Below are 22,959 nucleotides of genomic sequence, written 5' to 3' on the forward strand. Positions count from 1 at the left end.
GGCGGGATTTGATTTACCAGTACTCAGATAGTTATTCTTGTGCTGTCCTATGGCAGCACTATGACTTAGCAGAAATCCAGCTTTTGCTAACTGTTGCAAGTGGATTGATACAGGTGTGTTCTGGTGTTCAAATGAAGTATAGTGGAGTTCTGAGGAGTTTTCTGTTGGTAGGAGGATCTGCAAGCCCAGATCTGCTTTGAAGTGTTTGGTCACAATTTCTCACAAGATAGAAAACTGTTGTGAAGCATGCAAGAGCTCTCAGACATGAGCCTTCTTCAGGACTCTGTCAAAATCCAAGACCAACAGACCACACTGAACTAAAAGTGGGTGTAGTTTGATGCTGGTGAGGTGGCTCTTGTCCTTCTTAGCTTATAGATCCGTTGTGTAAATTCATCTAAAGAAACTTCTGAGTTGAATTTTCCTTTCTTTACCTGGTAACTCATGCAGTAAAGTTACATTTCTAAACTATGGGAACATAAATGATATGATTCATTCCTCAAGGCTGTGATATCTGAGAACAGAGTAAGCCTAGTCAAGTGCCTATTCCTTTGCATGGAAATACATCCACTTTCATAGCTTCTTGCCTTGGAAATTTCTATTTACTCAGCGTGTATCCCAAGTCTACAGATAGCACTGGGCAGAGTATTTTTGCTCTCTGTTCTGATCAGCGTGTTTGTTGCCGTGTTCCAGTGATCACTTCATCGTCCACCAGGGAGTACACAGTGACAGAGCCAGAAAGGGACGGGGTTGCTTCCACCTACACGGGCACCTATCAGTGGCGACAGACCATCTCGTTTGATGAATGCATCCATGATGACTCCCACCATGCTGCTGCTGCGACTCAGCAGCTCTCAGTGGACAGCGTGTTTGTCCTGTATAACCGAGATGAGCAGATTCTGCGATACGCTATGAGTAATTCCATCGGCCCAATCAGTGGTATGTATGAATTGGAAATCTTTCTTTTTCTCTCTTGTGCGTGATTAAGAGCAACCTTCTGTCTTTTTTTAGACTGCCTTAGCTGGGTTAAATTAATGAGTTTTATTAATTCATTGCATTAGTCAGTAGAAGTTTGGGTCCATCAATTAAGAAGAGAAATGAGACTGTTGAAAGTTTGTATTGTCACTTGGGGAAGAGTGTTTATCTCCTCTTGAAATTTGATGGAGTTTGTGTCTAATTACTTGAATTACTCTCAACATACCACCCTGAATCTATTGCTGCTCAAATATATATAGTGTATCGTTTACCTAATTTATAGTTTCTCTATTTTTTTTTATTGTCCGAGCAAAGGGAAAAAGAGGGGAATAAGATTTGCCATTGAAACAGCTAGTTTCTATAATTTGTCTTGAAACATGGCATTTTATCTTTAGAAGGTAGGCAGCCTATGAAGTCTATTTTTTTGATGAGCTGTCCAAATTTGTCTGTTTGCACTAAAATCAGAAAAAAAAAGCAAAAGAGCCATTTGAAGATGCATACCAGATGAGTACAAGAAAAGACTGTGCACACTTCTGTTTGTTACAAAGATAAAGTTCTACTAATTAAGATGAACAAACCAAGCTGTCAAGAATCACATTTTGAGTCTAGTGTCAGTGGTTGGAAGATGCATTGTCTTGCCCTTTAGAGAGGTTTTTGAGGCTTTTCTATGTCTTAACTCAGCAGTTGTTTGCACAAGTAATGAGGAATACAGGTGCTTTTGCTATATCTGAGATTCATGGCCTGTGTATCACCTGCAAGTCCCCTTTTTCCTGGTGCAAAAAGTATTCTCTCATCTTTTTTCATGTGCACTACAAGCAATCTCCTTCTGGGCCTTATCTGAGTGCTATTACTTGGATAGAGATGTCATAGCTAAATATGATCTCTCTTGTCAGATGGTTCTGCTGATATTAACCGGAATCCTTGCTACACTGGTACTCATAACTGCGACACCAATGCGATATGTCGGCCAGGAACTGGAAACCGTTTCTTCTGCGAATGTTCAGTTGGCTTCCGTGGAGACGGAAGTGTTTGTTACGGTATCAGAAAACTTTCATTACAAAATGATAGCTAATGTAGAATTTGTTTTGCGTGGGATGTATTGACTCTCAGGACTAGCAATTCCAGCAAAATGAACTGTCCTGAGAGGCTGTACAGGCATGCTGGGGTAGCTGATGTATCTCGGTAATCAAAGTAAGCAAGTTTGTCTTAAAGGGTCAAACTTGGGTATGCTTTGCTAGCTTACAAAGCATCTTTCCTACCCAGTTCGCCTTTTCGTAAGGGTGAACTGTGGGAACTTAGCTGTGAGAAATTTACTGTAATGCAAGTTCTGGTCAAAATGAGTCAGCTAGGTTAAATGTTCTTGAGGGAGATGAGGGATGGCACATGCGCATGCTTACAGAGCACAGATATGTGGAACCCATTTAAATAATCTTTTTCAAGATCTGCTTTGAAAGTCAAGGAGACTTTTATTTCCCAGTTCTGTGTTCCTAATGTATTTGGGCACAAATACTTGTTTTCAGGAGGTAAAAGTGTGTATAATGAAACATGAATCATCCCTATTAGTTAACTCAGGTTTTTTTTTATTAAAAAAACCAAAAAAAAAACCCAAAAAAACCACAACCTTCTGCCTGCTCCAACCCTTCAATCAGCTTGCAACTGAAAATAGCATCACACTGACTCTCCCAGTTCTCTGGGTCTGCGAGTTGAGCAGCAGTGGATTGGAGATGTATATGGATAATGGGAGGGAAGTCTTTCCTGAAGTTCCTGCTCCCTCAGTAGTCATCACTGCTCCCAATCACCTTGTAGGCTGCATTTTCTTTCTCAGTGGCACCTCCTTCCTTTCTGATTTCCTGTCCCTTCCCCTTATTACTCCATTATAGAACCTCTTCTGTTTGTTTTTGGTGCAGATTAGCTGAGGACACAGTTACCTGAAAAGTTATTTTCAGGTTATTAACATCTTTTAAGAGGTATGGTCTATCCAAGATGTGGTTTAAATACAGAAGCCTACTATTATTCAACAATTGCAGAGTTTCTGTTTTTCTGGCATCAGTATTAAAAGCATCTTTGTCATAACTGAAATCCTTATAATATTCTAGATATTGATGAATGTTCAGAGCAACCAACTCTATGTGGCAGCAATGCAGTCTGCAATAACCAGCCAGGAACCTACCGCTGCGAGTGTGTTGAAGGATACCAGTTTGCAGCAGATGGGCGGACTTGTGTTGGTGAGTTTCGCATTTCTTAACAGCATTGCCTGTGAACCTTCAGGCTGAGATTCCTCTGACAGAGACAAAAAACAGAGCTTCTAGGATCTGCACTAACTTCTAACGTGAGTTGAGTTTAGGAGTTCACGCTGCAGTTAGTGGTTACAATCCATTACATCACCAAGGAAGGTGCCTGAAATACTTTTGTTTTCATCTCATAAAAATTCCAGGTTCAGAATGTTTACTGATAGAAAGTGGTAATTGTTATTGAATGTTTCTGTCCTTTCTGTTCCGTTATTTAGCTGTAGATTTCACAAGGAAGTAAAATTCAAATTTGTAAAAGAAATAAAATTAAAGCAAGCAGTTATTCATTTGTTGTTATTTAACAGCATCTCACTTCCAAGATGAGGTAGAACTTTTTCTGCATTTTCTGTAGTCCTACGCTTTGGATGGTTGGACCAGTTCCTGTTTCTTTTGGAAAAAACTGATAACAGCTGAGAATTATGTTCACTTCTGTCATGGCTGCTTTGGGGTGGAAGCTTAGTTACCTTTGGATCAGCTAATGCATTCAGGTCTTTCCTTATTATAGCCGAGACTGTTTTTCAACTAAGACTGAGGAGCCTTCATCTTACAGCAGAAAGTTGCATTACTTCCCTTAAGTGTGTGATTTTGCGAGCTGTATATTACATTCCATCACGAGACCCATTTCTCTGCTCCAGTAAGAATTATCATTCACATCTACTCACAGTGCACCCTAAGTCTCCCCTTTGTTGCAGAACAGTTGGAAAAGGCGCCTTCTTCTATCAGGACACTGGAATGGTTAGGGTGAGATATGGAAGAGCGGCTTTGTATTCTTTCCCTGATGTCCACTGCTTCCTTTTTGTCATTTGAACCTGAAAGGGAACATTCTTCCCTCCAGCCATGACCTTGCTGGCTTCACTCTACCACTTTTCTGTGAAGCTGATGTGTCACATTTCTAACAAGTGCTAAGTAATTCCTTGCCCAGCTTGAAGGACTTCAGTTTGATCCCTTCCTTCAATCAAAAACTTTGCACCCATAAGACTGAAGAGAGGGAAGATGAACTCTAATTTCCCAACAGATTGAAAATAAATGCCATGGTAATCTTGCTCCCCTTTCCACAGAGAAGGGTTTTATAACCCACAGACAGCTTGAACCCCAGAAAGGGCAACAGCTACCCTCTTTGTGCTTTTGCAGCTTGCTCCAAGATACCAACTCTGACTCTGCTTTTCTGAAACTGCAGTTTTTTCATACCAGCTGTGTGACTCACTGGATAGCTTTAGAAGAAACTTGTAAATGTAATCCTGTTCTCCTATTTCCAGGCTGAGGAATAGGAGGACTTGGGGACTCCCTTTGAGCTCCAGTTCCAAATCTCATGCATTTATAATGCAGTTCTGAATAGATTCTTTTATAATCTAAAACTTGCTTCATCAAACAGAACAGATGTAAATGATTCTAATAATGACGTAATCTCCCAAGAGAAATGGAAAAAACGACTGTTTTCAGATCTGGCTCTAATGGCAGATATTTATTACTTCCCTGCTGATACTGTGGTAGTTTCCATCTGTGTACTGTGATGAAAGAAGCATTGTAGAGTCTCATCTTGGTCTCCTGTCAGCTCCTTGTAAGAACTGTGTAAAGAGAGCCACAGTAGACTTTCTGTTACAGCAGCTGGATGTCTGTTCCTAGATTTAAATTCATCTATTTCCAGGCCTCGAATTTTTGTAGTATTTTGCCTTTTCCTATTTTAAATACCGTGGTTTCCTTTCGTCTTCTCTGACATAACAGGTAAGCATAGGCAGGGCTCCAGTGACTACCTGAAGTAATTTGTGTGTAAAGCAGTGCAGTTCCTTCAGAGTCACTGCTGTCAACAACGAGAAAGTTATGAAAAGCTGCAGGACTGGTCCCAGCTTCCACAGTTGGTCAAAAGTCTCTCCAATAGTTGACAAATGTGTTTATCTTCTATTGGGTGAGTCACAGCTCCTATCTGTTACCAAGCGATGACAGCCCTGGGTCAGTGCTAGGTTAGTGTACAGAGATATCTAAGAATTCCCAGTGCGGTGAACTGGCCACTTAGCTAACATGTGACATACCTCTGTGAGATGCCTTACATTTCTTCATCCAGTACTCCTTTTTGTAATCAAAACTGTCATGGGTATTAGGATATGTCACTGTGGTAGCCTTTTCACCCTGTTCTTTATTAACAAACATCTATGAGGTGCTGAGGACAATCAGTTCCTTATAAAACATTAATAAGAATATTTGATACCAGTGAAAGGGAAGATCTTGGCAAAATAAAAAAAAATCCCAACCCTCGAAACAAAAAAACCTCAGTTTCCTTGTTTCCTTTCTCTTCTTTATGCTTTCACAGCTGTTACCTCCCTGCAAACTTATTATGATCTTCAGACTTTTTGCAGAGGAAAACTCAAATTTTCATCTCCTCTCTTGTACTTCTAACCTGCAGCTGTTGAATATGTCGTGAACCATTGCCAGACAGGCACACACAATTGTGACATTCCTCAGCGCGCTCAGTGTGTGTACACCGGAGGGTCTGCCTACATCTGCGCGTGCCTCCCTGGCTTCTCCGGAGATGGGCGTGCCTGTGAGGGTGGGTAGCACCGTTTGTCATGGGGTTTTTATACTCTTTATTGCACAAGTTGACTGGTCATTGCGAAGTCCTATAGCTGCTTGTGATTTAAAGTAGGAAATTTCATAGTTTAAGACCTTCAGGCAGGTCTTAAATGCCTGCCTTAATGCAAAAGCATTAAGCTTTTGTCCTCTCCTCCCCTCACTTCTGAATTCACTCTTCAATACAGAAGAGTATTGAAGGTAAGGTAAGGTCACACATGATGCTTTTTACTATGTAAAAAAAGTTATAGTGTCTTTCATGTCAATTGGAGTGCAGTGGGGGAGCTGCTTTATCTAACTACGTATTGGAAAACTTGCTGGCCAAATCCTACTTTTCTTGCTGTGTTAAGTCTTTTCCTTGAGAAACATGCGCATATATTTCTAAAATATTGTGTGAGTTAACAGTGCTGGTTACCCATTGGAATAGCAGAGTGCAGGGATTTGCTGAGACAGAACCTAAAATGCATGCATGCATTTTTTTTTCTCCTTTGCATTTCTTCCAAAGGTCTCTAATTCTAATCAAATATCCTAAAATAGGAGCCTGAAATTAATACTGTGGATTCACACTTTAATTTGTCACTCTCATTTGTCCATCGGTAGGAACAGATAACTGAGATTAATTTTCTTTTCTTTTACAGATGTAGATGAATGTCAGCAGGGCCACTGTCATCCAGATGCTTTCTGCTACAATACTCCTGGGTCCTTCAGCTGCCAGTGTAAGGCAGGTTATCGTGGGGATGGTTTCCGGTGTGTGTTAGGAGGTAAAATTTTACAGTTCTTGAAAGTTGGACCAGAAATATAATTTGGGAATTGGAGGATATGTGTTAATTTGCTTCCTTTCTGGAACAGATTGTGTATTGTCCTATTGGTGTCAGTATTCTTTCTGAAGTCTTTCAAGTTTTGAACTTCAAGCTTGTGTCAAAATCTGTATCTTGACTATTACCACTTTTCCATGATACCCTGTTCAATGTCCTGTTTTGTTTTCTTTGTCCTTTCCTCAGCAGTTCTCAGCCCTAAGCTGATACTATCTTTTTGAAGTTGCTTTATGTAAAGGATTGACCACAGATTGATTTGGTTTGCATACACAGTAGTAACTTATCATAAAACATCTGGAACTGTTGGCAATGTAATGAAATGCAACAGTTACAGGAGAAAAGTGAAGAATGAGACCCAAGTGCCTGCACTGTTGTCTTCAGTGGGATGTAGATGTATTTACCCAGCACATTCTCTGTTTAGCAGAAAGTTCTTTACCCTCACCCACTTCTATTCTTGCATTGTAGTTAGGGCCTTGAAGTATAAAAATCCTGATCTTGAAAGTGTCCTTAAAAAAAAAGAAAATAAGGGATGCTGAAGCACAAAGTAGCACTGTTATGGTTACTTTAATTCCAAAGCAAGGCAAGCCTATGGGACAGCACTCAGGGTTTGCAGAATGGTGAATGCTTTCATCCAGGAAGTAAAGCCTGACTTCTGAGTATATTCAAACACAGTTCTCCTGCTTCCAAGATTCCTGTTGTTGGGCAAAAGACCTTACATCTCTCAACAGACTGAAACTCAAATTGTGCAGCCAATTGTGAGAAAGGCGTAGGGCCAAAGGGAAAGAAAGCAAGAAGCAGTATGACTAAGGAGGGAGGCTGTCTTTATAATTCAGCTTCTGCACTGTGGTCTTAATGATGTCTCAAGTATTTGATGATTCAAAATTGAGTTGTTCTTTCTTAATAGTGGATGTGCTGGCTTAAAAATGCTTGTCTGCACGGCACAATATTACTACCTGATGTCTTGCTGAAACTTAATATCTTTCTTTTGCCACTATATTCCCTAATTCTGAAGTTCTGACTTTTTTTTGCACAGTTGGATACTCATGTTTTTAAAAGGCAAAGGATTGTTTACAGGAAAGGCATAAAAAATCGCAAGGTTGTTTCTGGTTTTAGATCATATTTACATGAGTCTTCATCATGTGCTCAACAATGTGCTACATCAGATCACGCAGTACTTGTAGCCTTTCCTGTTGTAGGTAGATTGTAGGAGGTGTTGCAGTGTCTAATTCTGAAGCTGTAGCTTTTGCCACTTTGTCAGTCAGTCTCAAAAATATTGAGATATTATTTTTAGCTAACTCTTTTGATACATGAATGCCCATGTGTATTTTCATTTTAATACCAGATGAATGAAGGACTACCTAGTGTTTCTGACCTGTGTCAAATTATTTAGCTAACCAACCAGCTGATAAAACCAGGATTATTTCTCCTAGAGGAGAAACTTGATGCAAATAACTTGAAGTAAAATTGAACCTTAAAGCTTCCAATTCTTCAGGAATAATTGTAGAGACAGAAATATTGCTTTCATGTGTGACACATCCCCTTTGTAGCAGAAGTAGGTGGTTTGCTAGACTGAGACTTGAATTCAGCCAATTAACTTTATTATCAAGACACAATTAATTTCTTCTGAGTATATGTGATAGCATATTTAAGTGGGTTTTCTGTTGCTGTTAACAGCAACACCTTTTCACAGGCAGTGGTTAGTGTGTCTACTAAATTGCTAAGCACAGTGTACTATTTTGCAGTAGTTTTATGCTATTTTTTTGCTGCTTACCCTGTACGATTCTTGACTTTCCATACTCAACACAATTGTATCTTGAATGGGGATCTTTCCATGCCACAGCTTTAATGGTAGTAATGAAATATTTTGGACAGTTTTGTTGTATCTGCTGTTTTAGTGGATGGGGATCTGCCAGGTCTTGTTAGTCTTCATGTATGCCTCTCTGATTTTTATTTTTTTAATGCTGTTTTGTACTGCCAGTAGAAGACATCTGTCAGAAACCCTTGTATCAATTGGCTCTGCTCATGAAATGCTCTGTGCAGAAAAAAATCTATGTAGATTTTCGGACTCTTGCTGAATCCTGACTAAAGTACAGAGTATCTGTAACGTCCTGCTAGTCTGCAGCAATAGCAATGTTTACAACAAACTTAGCTACTCCTCCCTTCTTAGAGAGTTAATAGAACAATAGCTGCCCTTGGGTTGTAATCTGTTGCTAAAGCTTTAGTACTTTTAAAATTGATATATCCAACAGTTAATTATTGCCAGGAGATAGAATTAAAATATACTTTCTGGAGCCTAGCAATAAGCAGCTTAGTTTACTTTAGCACCCAATTTGTAAAGTAAGTTGCTTTAGAATGGAGATTCCAGATGAGATTGTATTGTGTTCAGCGCTAATTAGAGACCCTTTCTTCCCCTTTTTACCTACTAAGGTTGTGATCTAATTAGCCTCAGTAAAGTCACTGAAGTCTTTCCTGGTTGTTAATAGCAAGGAAAGTTTCATTTGTTTGAATACTCAGTTCTTTTTGCTGTGCCCTTGTCCAATCCATGTGTGCAATTGTTTGCTTTCTGGGTGTCTTTATTATTCTATGAAACCTACTGTTGAATCTTTCCACTGCTGAACAGCAACTCTTGAAACAAATAGACTAACAAGTAAAATGGATTTGAGTCACACACAAGAGAAGGTCTGTAGGACTGAACCAGCAGGTTACCGAACGAGTTAATGATGCTGGAATGTCCCACTGCTCTCAGCTATTAAGAAAGTCTGTACTTCATTATTTCCTCACGCTTCATTTTTCCGTTTCAAAAAACCAGATGTCTGAGTGTTTCTACCCCTGCAGACCCCAGACACTGTTTACTAAACAGAAACAAATCTAGATTCTTGGAACTAGGGGTCTGACTGTTAAGAGCCATTCTCTGGTCTTCTGTATACAATCCGTTTCACATGAGAAATGCACTTAACAGGGCACCACTGCAAGTGAAGGATTACAAAGCAAAATGAAGGGACAAAGGGAAGTGTGTTATTTTGTTTTAGTTTTTTTCCTCTTCTTTTCTTTTGCCAAAGTCTGAGAACAGCAATTAGAAATGTCAGTATAACTAGTTGTGATACATGGGAAATAGTGATCCGCATAAGAAATTTAAAAGTACTCTTTGATTACATACTGATTCTAGACACAGCTTTAAATCACTTCTGTCTTTAGCTTGTGAATGAAAACCCATTTGAGTAGTTATTTCAGATCTTTAAAAATTTTTGAATGCTGTTGCAGAACTAATTGCATTTGATTTAGTGTATCAGACTGTAATTCCTCCTGCAAAATGGAAGGGAAGAAGTCCCGTACATTTCTGTTTCTCATACTGTTTTCTCAGCCTCCATCTGTATTTGGAAAAGTCTATAAATCATTTCCTGCAGTACTGCTGCAAGAGCTTTCCTTTATGACCAAAAAAGACTTTGAATGTTTGTATATGGCTTTAGGGTGAGGGTTTTTTTTCCCCATTCTGTTTGTTTCTTCCCTTATGTGGGAAATGTGTACATGTATGTTTTTCACCTAATCCACTTCCCATATGCATGCTATTTCCATTTCCATGATATATTTCAGTGACTTTTAAATTCCAGATTGCTACTGGTAGCTTATGAAACAACTGAAAAAAAAATGTTTAAAACATTAAATATAAATTTGTTTTTCTGAGGAAGGGTATACATTTAGCCTGAGTTCAGGATGCACCGTTCTACATATCTAGTGTGACTTGTGTACTGTCGTCTGTGGAACGAGACTTCTTCGTCAGGCCTTTGCTCTCTGTTCTGCACCACAGCTTCACTCTTAGGAGCTGTCTTCTGGACACTGGCTCGATTTTTCATTATCCTTTTGAACTATTGCTACCAGACCCGCTATTCCCTGAATCATCTCCACAGTCCCACATTGCTTCTCTATGCCTGTGTGGTGTTCCCTATGTTTACATTAAATTCTTATTTATATCCCCTCCCAATCCTTACAGCACTGAGCTGGGTACTGGCAGCTTATCTGCTCACAGTTATCTGCTGAGAGTTGCGATCTGCTGATAGCTTTTTTTGGTTGTGGTTTCCAAGATGAGTCTATCTTTAGAGGCTGGTCTACACAATGTATTCCAAGAAGTGTAACACCCCATCTGGCTGTGTAAATATACTTGTTGATGTTAACGAGCTCAATTTACTTAGTGATGAGGTCCTGTCATTCTCCTGTTTTGTGGCCTATTTCTTTTATACAAATTATGCAACCTGTGGTTTTATGTTTTCCTCTGGAATCCTAATGAAGGAATTATGTTTCTTAATAAGGAAATATAAAACCAAGAGTAAGGTAATATGGGAACCTACTAGAAATATCAGTACTTCATGACAGTTGTCCACTGACTCAGGTGATTTTTCAGTTTTTAATAATTTATGAAATTAAGGTAGCCCACAGTAGGGTGCTTTGTTTCAAAAATGATACTGTCCTGTGGGTGTAAGCAGAGTGCTATAGGGAAACTCAAAGCTTTTAGGTCAGAGTCTTACCTGCATCAGCTGCATCAAAAAGCAGTGAGAATGGATTTTTAGTCAATATTATGAAAAACACTAATCAGTAATGCTTAAAAGTAGATACTGAAAAATATGGAAATTTCATCCTGCTGTTAATAAAAGGCTGTTACCACCCCTACTTTCCGCCATCCCTGAAGATTACCTAGGTCTTGCTGTTACTGTTTGTTTCATTTCTGAAAATGTGGATTTCATGAAGATGTTTCATATCTGAAAACTTGCTTTCAAATGTGGGTTTCAAGAATGGTAAAAACCTCTGAAAATCAGGGCTGGTAACCTCTGAATATGGAGCCTTGAAATGAGCTTGACTTGTTTTCCATTTGCTATGATCAAGTGTAGTAGTGGATGTAACAGCACCGTTACACCAGGTAAGTGTTATTTGTTCTTAGCTCTACCTGTTGTAGTTAATGACAATTTTCTTCATGCCAGTCAAGAGATCAAAGAATTCTCCTATTGTTAATTTTTCTGTATCTTTGAAGAGTCTTGACTAGATGAAATATTACTGTATTTATATTAAAGGAAGAGCACTAAGAAACCTCATTTAGGCTGCTGGACTGAAGGAAGGGAAAGTTATTAGCCATAAGGTTTGTGTCTGGAAGCTGGCTTAGAGAGTAGGCCTTATCTGCTGATTCTCATTATATGTTTTGTCTAATGTGTGTTGTTAGCTTATCAAGGCAGGGAATGTGCTTTATTTACTGCGTCAATCTCCTCTTTCAAACTGTGTCATAGCTAGCCTCATTTCAGACAGTTAATTGATGTAGTTTAAAGCTTGCAAAATCAGAGCATCTTCTCTTAAGCACAGTGAGTAAAATGTTTGACTGTATAAGCAGACTATTTATCCCAACCAGCTGTTATCTGTATCTAAGATTATTGTCCCTTCATTGCTGCATAGGCTATGATACCAGACTGGGATTCAGCTCACTTTTCTTTAGGTGTCTTTGAACTCTCATAGTAATCCTGCTCATGATTCAGAGATAAGGAGCAAAAAAACACAGTATGGATTCCAGGTGCCTGGTTTGGACTGTCCTACCTAGTTTAGAGTCTTGTCTTGGTTTATAAATTTTAATATTGGCTCAGTCCATGTTAGCGAGTTGAAATGAGTTTAACGTTGAAAGACAGGTTAAAATTATTCAGTCAGCACGGATTAACATGGCAATATTTTTATTTCTTTTCGGAATGTTTCTTAAACATAGATTACTTATCGCACATGAAACTGCTGAAGAAGTTTATCACAAGTACAGGAGATGTTCAGGAGCACAGAAGCATTAAATTACTTAGTTATTCCTAAAAATGAGTGGCAATAGGGTATTTTACATCTTTTTATGCAACTGAAAAATCAGTGTTGATGAGATTGTTTAGAAAGAACAAATTATATTCTCTGCCTTCTAGAAACTGAGTACTAATTTTAACAATTAATTTGCTTGACTAGTCTCTTGACTTTAGAGGGTCTAATTGCACAAGCAGGCCATTTTTTGAGATTGGTCTTGATGACTGCAGTATAAGTACTCTTCAAATACTCCGTCAATATTCCTGTATAAAATCTGCAGATATACACATGAACACTGTCTTGACATTTGGTATTTCAAGTTACCAATAATGCTGATATATTTTATGTCTAACAGCTGGGACCTATCTGGGAGTGTATACACTAGCTCATTTTCATAAAGTTGATCTAGTCTATTGATTTTTTTTTAAAACTGTAAGCTGTTGGATATTCTCTAATTCTGGGAGTGTCAGATGGGAAGGAAAAATGACCAGCTTCTACATTTGTTTTCATATCCTACTGAGAAGGAGCTAATAGTATCCCTCAAAGATTACATGAATGCAATGAAGGTTTTGTTCTGCAAATGAACAAAAGCAGGGTGGGTCAGTTTACCAATACTCTGTATTCCCCCTGCTTTCTTTTGTGAACAGTGCATATAATTAGAGCTTTAAAAAAAAAAAAAAAGTGTGGCAAAACTATCCGGTTACTGGAATCAACATTTCTTTTACCTGCATACTGCGTAGTGCATTGAATACATGCAAACAAAATTTGAGATAGATAATGGAGGCTTTCCTTCAGGTCTGGTTTTGTAGGTTGGTTCAAGGCTCTCCACCACCCCCATTAAAGCTGATGCCAAATATTTCTGTTGTTTAGAGTGAGCTGTTCTCCAGACATTTGTATTCCTCTAATTGTGTCCAGGTGCATGAAACTTGTCCAAAGCTTTTGGTTGCATAACTACTTTAAATAATAATAATAAAAAACTACCCTTCTGTGATTTACACCACAGTAGTCCATGGGCGCATGAGGTTAGCTTTTTGCTCAGCTGGGCTGGGTCTAGTGTGAGCCACACATCGCTAATGCTGTCCACCAGGCAATGTGAAAAGAAGGGAGGAATAAATGGAAGTGTAATGTTAAAGCCTCTTCAGCAGGCAGTTTGTGATAAGCATTTCTAACTGTCTGTAGAAATCATTGTCAGGAAAAAGATACTCCCCCGTAATTAGAGCTCTTTTTCTCCCAATGCACAGAACCTTTTAGGGATCTCAAGCGTAAGGTAAAGCTAAGCCAAATTTCTTTGTCTTCAGGGGGGCTGTTTGTTCTGTTTTAAATTAGACAGTGAAAGACAAAATGATGTAAGTTTAAGGCAAATGTATCCCATCTACATAGGGCAGAGTGTTCCTGAAGGTGCACGGAAGGCATGTGCCTTCAAGGTTTGTAACAGTGCCATGTTCCTCCAGTGGTGAGAATACTTGCGTTATAAGTGGTCAGCATACATTAACTGTTAATGGAACGTAGTTATCGGTTAAACCAGAAATAGTCACTGAGTCACTGATCTGTTCCTGGTTTTTTTTTGTTGTTTGGTTGTTTTTTTTTTTTTTTTCCCTGCAGAAGTGGAAAAGACCAAATGCCAGCGTGAACGAGAAGTAGCTCTTGGAAGTGGAGGCACTTTCTTCCCAAGGGAGATAAGAGTTGGTCACTTCATTCCCCAGTGTGATGAGCATGGGAATTACCTACCCACTCAGTGCCATTCCAGCAGTGGATATTGTTGGTGTGTGGATAGGGACGGAAATGAGATTGATGGCACCAGAAGCGGCCCAGGAGTTCGACCACCATGTAAGTGGCTGAAGCACTTGTTTCTTCTGGGTATCTCTCCCCCCAGGTGCACTGCCTCCCAAATGTGGGGCTTAGTCATGCCTCTGAGATGGAGCACTGACTTGGTGCAGTGCAGATCTTTACTGTCCCCGTGATGATATGCCTTGTGCCGCAGCCCTTTAGTAACTCCCGCATACACTTTTCCTTCAGCCAGGGCATCTGGACAACTGGTGAGCATCTGAATAAGAAGATGATTTTCTAATTTCTTCCCTGCCTTGAAACTGTGAGGGGCCCCTACAGTTTCTGCCTTCTAGAAACTGTGGCAAGTCTGAATGTGTGGTAACTGACTTGCCTCGCAAGTGAAGGATGTTCCTTCCTACATCTTCAGCAGCAAATTAAGATAGGTTTTTTCTAAACATTTGAAGGAAAGAGCAATTACAGAGCTGAACATGAGAAGACCTATTATGTCAATTGCTCCTTCTCTGTCAGCCAACGGGAAAAATTCAGAAGCTTTCTGCATCTGATTATAGTTATTAGTGTCTGCTTATAGGGCTGTTTCCTTCTATGAAGTCTGACTGTAATTGTGTCTGCAAATAACAAGAAGCCTTGTTATGCTGTGCAAGCTAATTTTTTCCCCATCTGTTTCCTTCTCTGCTAACAAGGTCTGAGCACAGCTGCTCCTCCTGTTGCTATTGGGCCCTCTGTTCGACCAGATACGGTACCTCTGCCGCCAGGAACGCACTTGCTCTTTGCCCAGAGTGGTAAAATTGAACATGTTCCACTAGAGGGAAACAATATGAAGAAAAATGGTGCGAAAGCACTCTTGCATATTCCAGTAAGTAATCTGCTGTACTGAGTCCATGTATTTTAGAAGACAGAGATGAGAGTGTTTGTCTATGTAATTCGATTGTTTGTCTATGTAATTCGATAATTTAAGTTCCAAACCTGATTTTTTTTCTCTTGATTAAGATTTCAGTATCACATCACTTTATCACTGAAAGTTCCTGATCTGACTAGTCAAAAAGCCTAAAGCTGAGCTACAGAAAAAAATATTTGCCTTTAAAGAGTAGCTCATAAGACAAAAATCTAATATTTGTGATCTTGTATGCCTCCAACAGCTCATCATATAAACTTTCCTACACTCACACTTCCATGGGCTTTCTGACTCTGGTATAAAAGTTTAGGAGACCTACAAGAGCAGTATGTGGAGAGGCCTTCTTTTTTTTTCTCTCTTATTCCCTCAAATTTTTTTCCTAAGACTTAATCTCTTCCTGTTTTTCATAAATTCTCTGCACTTCTTGGCTACAGTTATATATAGATTTATTTTTTTTTTTCTTTTTTGCTTCCTTCTCCATGTGCAGGCCCAGTAGGTGGTAAATCTTTTTCCCACACTTCTTACTACTGTATTGAGAATCCTTTTTCCTTGAAAATGAATCCCTGATGCTGAGAATCTCTTTTCCACCACCTGTGACACACGCCAACTGTTCTCATTTCCGGTTTCATCACATTCATTTGTTTTGCCCAAAGCCTGGGATTTCTGTTTTCATTCCAGTGTTACTGTATTTATAATAGATAGCAATACCAGGTAGCATACTGGCTTCTTTTTTGCATTACTGTGAAGATTTAGTAGATCAAATACTGACTAAATTACACAGATTCAGTTCAGTAAATAGTACCACAAACTATGCAGTGATGTAAGGGCAAAATCAAACTTCTTTCCCTTGTCTAAAATGCTGCTGCAATAATGTAAAAATAAAGTAAAATACCATGTGCAAAATGGAATAGTTAGGCTGATATTGACATGTGAGTCTGAATCTTTGTCAGCTAGTCTCATTATTTATTTGATCTAGCGTAGAGGAATTAGAGTATCTTCAGGAAAGAGCTTCCAAGAGATAAGAGCAACTCTTCATTAAAACTTCGAATTAAAATGAAACTTTCAGTCTCTGCTAACAGTGTTGTCACTGCTTGTGTTGTCTCAGTGTTGTGTATTTGCAAAGTGACTGTTTAGCAGTGTTCAGACTGCTTTGTAACCTACAGCATTAATCTATGCTGATGAATGAGTGCATCTGTTTTAATGCATGGTTTTGACCATCTTTCTAAGAAGCTGCAGATTTCAAAAGCAGCAAAAGTGATAGATCTGGGAATCCATGTAAAACTATTGTTTTACCCTGAAAGTTTCTTTCATTTGCCTGGAGAAAAGAGTTTCAACTCTAAACGCAAACTCTAGTCCTATCTTATTCTGCCTGGAAAATTGCATCTGTATGTACCTTGTCCCTGAGCATATTCTTTCCAGCAGAATGAGTTATGGAGTATTTGTTTAAGCTATTTTTTATTTTTAAAACTTACTTTGCTGGAACTTTTTGGGGTCAAATGGTGCTATGCAGGTAGCACTGCTGAAATCCATGGGTTGATGAATGTACAGAACACAAGTCAGATTTGAAAGAAGTCATTATTCCTCCTTGAAGGGAAAGAATAGGAGGAAAAAGCACATGAGGAATAACATAGTAAAAAAAAAAAGTAAAAAAGCTAGTGCTGCTGGCAAATAATTGTTGCTTAGCATAAGCTGATATAATTTGCTTGCTGACCAACAGGACAAAGTTGTCATTGGAGTTGCTTACGATTGCACAGACAAGATGGTTTATTGGACAGACATCAGTGGCCCTTCGATCAGCAGGGCTAGCCTGCATGGTGGCGAGCCAACAACCATCATCAAAACAGGTAACAGTAAAAATTTCTTTTTGAGTAGTAGTGTCCTCAGATTCCTAGAACACCTGTGAAGTCAAAATACCAGAGAAGGTTGCCCTTGCTGTGTATCCTTTACAGCTATTGTCACAAAAATTTAGGAAATTATTTTAGCAAAAATGATCATTCAGTTTTAAAACTCAGCAATAAATTTGCTTTAGTCTTCTTTGGATGCGTTGAGTATCTCTACCCTGAGTTTGTGCTTCAGAGTAGCCGGTTTGCTGGGACCCCATTCAGGTTCTTAGGGGCAGCAGACAGATGGGGGCAGCTTGGATTCTACCATTTTCCTGAGAAGGGAAAAGGGAGTGTTTAAGGCCATCCCTAACCATTACATCAATTATGGAGCTTCGTATTTCTGTACAATTTCATGGCTGAGATATTTGTAAGACTTCTTTTTTCGTCTAAACATATTTAATCTGAAAGGGACTCTAACCTGTAGCGCAAGCATGTGCCTGCACAACTACGAATTCTGTGGGGAAGGGATTTTTGATTTCCACTATTAAAGTATTTTCTCAGGTACTGCACTTTTTAAAGTGAAGGAAATTAGTGTTGCTAAAAATTTTATATGGATATTAATTAGTCTGTCTAATGAGAGTGTGTGTGCACGCATTAAAAATGTTGCAGTGTATAAAATATTTTAGAAATATTTGTGAAAGCTTTCAACTAAATTGGATTATCTTAGGTAATTCAAGATGCTTCAATGCTACATGGAAACATCATGGTTTTTATCTGCTACAAAAAACATTATATGTGTAAAAGCATCTCATTATTTCTGTTGTCCTGTTGTTTACATAGGAAGTGAATGCCATTCCTGAAGAGATGTTGAGCGATGTTGCACTTGTATGTTAACTGGCTCTTCAATAGGAGTCAGAGCTAAATAAGGTTGAATATTCAATATTTGAATGAGCGTCTTCTATGCTGGCCAAAACTGAAACTCAAAATTTCAGGAAATAGCAAAATGCCTCCCTCTGAGAAGACTCCTGAGAATTCTTTGTTTTGTTTTGATCTTTGCCTTTTTCCTCCTGTGAGCTGCAGCTGCTTTCTACAGTTCACATGTATTTTTGTGGAATGCACTACTTTTTTTTTTTGTTTGTTTGTTAAAACTCTTGTGTTCCAAGTTGCGTTGCTTTGCAGAAACATGTTTTGTTGTGGAGCTCTATCCAGTTCTCATCTATCCCTGCAGCTGTATAGCCTGTGGAGGCTTTCTGAGCTCCGCAGCTGTGGAGGCAGGTTGGGAAGGAGAGCTTTCCTCTTTGTTGTAGTGGCTTAAGTCATATCTGCTGTGCATGTCTGTACAAGCCTGTCCCCAGCGACAGAGCCTATGACTGTATCAGACCTGTTGACAATATAGCAGGAACACATTTGTGCTTCTGGAAAGAACGGTGACACATGAAGCCTATATATTCCCTTGTGCCTCTATGGGGGATAGTTTTTTCTGGCTCAGTGTCAACCAGACAGGAAGGATACTTACTTTAGACTTCTTTAAATCTCCTGGCATATAGCTGAAGCAAGAAAACTGAAACAAGGAAACTAGTCAGAGAGGAGGGGCTCCTGGGAATCAGTGGCAGCAGATCTGTTGCCTACTACCTTCTTTTGTTTCCTAAAAGAGGCTGAGAGCTCCTCTACCACCATTTAGTTGATCTTCTGATCCCAGAGACTGGGGATTGTCACCACGATCGCCTCAAAAGAGGCCACTTTCAGCAGTCTCTGCCATTAGCAAGAGAAGAAGTAGGGACATTTGAGAGTCTGAGGTAAATGTGGGGTGATTTCTTGCAGGTGACAGATTTAGCTCCACAGAGGCACTTAGAGAAATACAAGTAGTAAAGTGAAGTCATTGTAAACAAGTTAAAGTTCTTTGTCCAGGAGCCCTTGGGAGGAGTAAAGAGAGAACTGATTCACATTTACTTTCTTGGTCCCCACCATGTATGAGCTGTGAGTCAGAAGCAGAGAGATATATCTTATTTTTTCTTTTCCGCCTCTTCAGCAATGAATCCAAAATGTCATGGGTGCAGGTTAACTGTGGTAAGTGTAATCCACCTGTGTGAGAGAGCAGAGGCTGTTTAGGCTACTGTGCAAGTATTATTCATAGCGAAGTCACAGTAGCGAATTTTAGACAACTCTCCCCAGTGTTCTGGACCAAATGCCTTTTCTCCAGAAAGGTTGTTTGTGTCACATACTGTTTATTAAATAGCTGTCAATAAATAAACGTGAAAATTAACAGAAGGCTAATGGGCCACATTCCGTCACTCCTGGATATTTACATGATCTGTACTTGAAAGGTTGTTTTTTGGTTTGTTTGTTTTTTTTTTCAACAGCTGGCTGTTATGAAGGGTCACTTCACCTCTTTTCGGAAGTGATCACATACAATTGTTTCTTTTTCTTTTGGAACTGAAAGTGGACTAAAATTGATTTGTACCTGTCTTTGGCTTCATTACATCCCACAGAGCCTACTTGCTCTTTTTTAATGGATGTACGAACCTTGATAAGTGTAGAGCAGTTTTTCATAGTGGCTGAATTAAACCTTGGAGTGCTATATATTTATTCTGTATCCTTCATCTGAGTTCGAAATTACTAATGCTAAAGCAGTAAGTCATTATCTGCTGTTTCCTGTTGCTTTTGGAACAACTAACTGTCCAAGAAAAACTGTGCACATACAGTACTAAAACATGTTCCAAAAAGGACTGCTGTGCAAAAACAAAGAACTGGATTTAAATTCCATCAGTTAGCTAATATCATTATCTCTAGTGCTTTGGGCTTGATTATCTTTAAGTATTGCATTGGCTGAACTTAGCATAAATCCAGTTTTCAGAGGGGTGCCACATATGCCAGTACCAAAGAAGGGAAAGTATTAAAGATTATAAAATCCATTCTAGATCTTGGCCTGCTAAGGAGGGTAGAATAAGATTCTGATAATCTCAACTGTTTATTTCTCTGCTATCAGCTTTTTTACTGTGTCTATTCCCCAAGGAAAGCTTACATGCATAATGAGTTGGTTCCTCATATAATTTATCATTCTATGTATTTATGAAAGTTCTGTGTATTTAAACTTCACAAGGCAAAATGTGCATTCCTTTTCCAGCTGACAGGAAGTATCTTTTGTTGGACCACAGCCAGAAAACTGAAGAAAACTTATCTCAGTTAAGAGTTACGCTTATGAGGCTGAAATTGTGTATTTGGAATAAATATAATGCCTAGGCATGTTTTTCTGTGTTCTTCCGCAGACCTGGGAAGCCCTGAAGGGATAGCTGTAGATCACCTAGGTCGCAACATCTTCTGGACTGACTCTCAACTGGATAGAATAGAAGTGGCTAGGCTGGATGGGCGCCAGCGTCGCATCCTTTTTGACACTGGCCTGGTGAACCCCAGAGCAATTGTTGCGGATCCTATGAGAGGGTATGGATATGTTGTGAAGAGATAGGTGCAATGCTTGAATTCTTTATTTATTTATTTAATGTGAGCGTATACTCTGAGTCCATGTTTTTAGGCTGTCTGTAGAGAGTAACAAGACTTTTCCTAAAACAACTAACAAACAGAAATGGAACAGTCTACTTGTGTCCTGTGTCTGAGTGGTACACAGAAAGTAAAACTTCTAAAACGCCTGCTAGGTAATACTGTGATATTTTGTTGAGAGGTTTGTTAAATACTTATTTGTGCCTTGCTTTCAGGACATTATTTGCAGGATGAGAAGTGCTGCCCTTGCCTAAAAAAAATTTTTTTCAAGATTATTGGTCTAAAATACTAGATTAAGTAATCTTAGATTTTCATTTCCATTATGACAACCTTTCTTCCTGTACAGTGTTCCTTCTTTGAAAACTCCCACAGTGTCTCCTCTCTCATCGTTTTAACTTCTGCCATTCAATTGCCTGAGAAGGTCCTATTAGGCTTCTATTTGAAGATACAGATAACTACATACTTAAAAAATTGAGCCTGTAAGCTGCAGTCACATAAGTATAAACTACTCTGATTCTGTTGTATGTTGCTGAACTTGGTACACTGAAAAGAAAAATGTATGCCAAATGCTCCCGCTGCTTAGCCTGAGCGGACATGATAGGTGGTGAGGGGAAGAACTGTAGATGTATATTGTGAATGGTCCTCAGAACTATTGAAACAGAGATCTTTCTGCCTGGCATCTTGCACATAACCTAAGCAATGCAGAGAAAGCATTTCTTCCCTGGAAATGTTCAAGGCCAGGTTGGATGAGGCTCTGAGCAACCTGATCCTAGTCAGGGATGTCCCTGCGCCTTGCAGGGGGGTTGGACTAGATGACCTTTGAAGGTCCCTTCCAACTCTAACTATTCTATGATTCTGATTCTCACGTATATGCTTGGGTTTTTTTTGTTTTTAATGGAAGTATAACATTTGCTACATCTTTACTATACTTTTGTTACTTCTATAATGAAGTGCAATGTGGTTCTTCTTATTTATTTAAAAGATTTTGAATCATAGAATAGAATCATAGAATTGTTTAGGTTGGAAAAGTCCTTTAAAGATCGAGACCAACCTTTGAGATTTAGGGTGTATACCTGTTACTTTTGTGTCCTTAGCATTGTCCTTAATTACAACAGACTTTTGAGATCAGTCACTATCTTAATTCTTGCCTTTTTCCTCCTCTTAAGAAACTTGTACTGGACTGACTGGAACAGAGAAGCTCCTAAAATTGAAACCTCATACATGGATGGCACAAACAGAAGAATTCTTGTTAAAGATGATCTTGGGTTACCAAATGGGCTGACATTTGATCCTTATTCCTCAATGCTGTGCTGGGTGGATGCAGGTAAAGAGATGCTAAAATCTTTCTTTGCAATAGTAGAATAAGTATGTCCAATCCCGAAATTGTGCACAGCCAGTTAATGTTTATAGCTCTTCAGGCTGCATCTTAGACTTCATGCCTTTCCTTTTGGCTTTAAGAATCTCTCAATTTATTTGTTGTTACTACTGTTGTAGCATTCACATGAGACTGTGTACAAGCAGAAAGATTTCAATTCTGATCACAAAACTTTTTAGGAATGCAACAGGTGTTTATATCTGTGTGTCTTGTATGTGTCTCTCTCTTTAAGTAGTGCCTAGGCCTTTGTAGAAGAAGTTGTGAGTTTAAGACCAGGAAAAAAACACTGATTCATTTAATCTGGCCCTACAGTATCATCCTGGCACTATTGTTCTAAGACCACTAATCTTAGGCAAAATCTGGCTAATATTCACAGTAGATTTAAAAATCAAGAGATGAAGTTCTGCCACTGACCCATTGTTAGTTTTGTGCTAGTGTCTTACCACTAAAAAAAAAAAGTGTGCTTTTAATTCATTTGAACTTTTTTTTTTCATCTTGCTGTCTTTCTTCCTGTAGACTCTGCCAGAGATCTCCTCATGTGGAGGTGCTTTAACACTTCAAGTCACCTTTCGAGTTTTCTATAAACTAAAAAGATCAAGCTCTCTTTTTTACTGTAAGACACTTTCTCCAACCTTCAAATATATCTCCTTGTGCTGTCTTTCTTTTTCTCTCTTCCTCTCTTGTTCTTGCATTTGTCTGTCTTCCTTTTCCCCTAATTTTGAAACCCACTACCTCAGAGAAACCTACGGGTGTTTACACTCACTAGCAGTGTTCCCAATATGTAGTAGCTAGACCTTTTTGCACCCTATTTGCATGTACAAGTTAGATGTTCTTCCTGCAATCTTGCCTTCATGACCCAACCCAGCAAGCATTTTGGGAACATGCTCACCGAAGTAACTTTTGCAAAAATGCCTTCCAGAGGAGGAGGAACTGGTTAGTGGTTAAGTATCCCTCCAGAATGGAGGAGACCTTCTGTCAGCTTCCATACCAGCCTGACGATGCTGGTATCTGTAGCAGGAATCCCAGCTTGTGAGCAATGGCCATGGCTGCACTAGACATCAGTGTTCCTGTAAGTTAGGTGGTGTGGTGGTTACCACTAGATCAAAGTACTTTTCCAACCAATTTTCGGCACATGCAGAGA

The 22,959-nt window shown here is 39.1% G+C and overlaps 1 protein-coding gene across 1 annotated transcript in view; it reads left to right on the plus strand.

Annotated features, from left to right (window-relative positions):
- The window catches only part of NID1 (nidogen 1), a 43,054-nt gene that overhangs the window by 14,898 nt on the left and 5,197 nt on the right, over nucleotides 1-22,959 (plus strand). Inside the window, exons 8-17 of the mRNA XM_086744977.1 lie at nucleotides 691-936; nucleotides 1,866-2,009; nucleotides 3,069-3,197; nucleotides 5,659-5,802; nucleotides 6,461-6,583; nucleotides 14,048-14,272; nucleotides 14,914-15,086; nucleotides 16,843-16,969; nucleotides 20,215-20,386; nucleotides 21,610-21,767. Coding sequence (XP_086601103.1) covers nucleotides 691-936; nucleotides 1,866-2,009; nucleotides 3,069-3,197; nucleotides 5,659-5,802; nucleotides 6,461-6,583; nucleotides 14,048-14,272; nucleotides 14,914-15,086; nucleotides 16,843-16,969; nucleotides 20,215-20,386; nucleotides 21,610-21,767 — 1,641 coding nt within the window. The remainder of the gene's footprint in view (nucleotides 1-690; nucleotides 937-1,865; nucleotides 2,010-3,068; nucleotides 3,198-5,658; nucleotides 5,803-6,460; nucleotides 6,584-14,047; nucleotides 14,273-14,913; nucleotides 15,087-16,842; nucleotides 16,970-20,214; nucleotides 20,387-21,609; nucleotides 21,768-22,959) is intronic.

This window comes from Chlamydotis macqueenii, chromosome 3 (genome assembly GCF_036417535.1).
Source record: "Chlamydotis macqueenii isolate bChlMac1 chromosome 3, bChlMac1.mat, whole genome shotgun sequence".
Lineage (NCBI taxonomy): Eukaryota > Metazoa > Chordata > Aves > Otidiformes > Otididae > Chlamydotis > Chlamydotis macqueenii.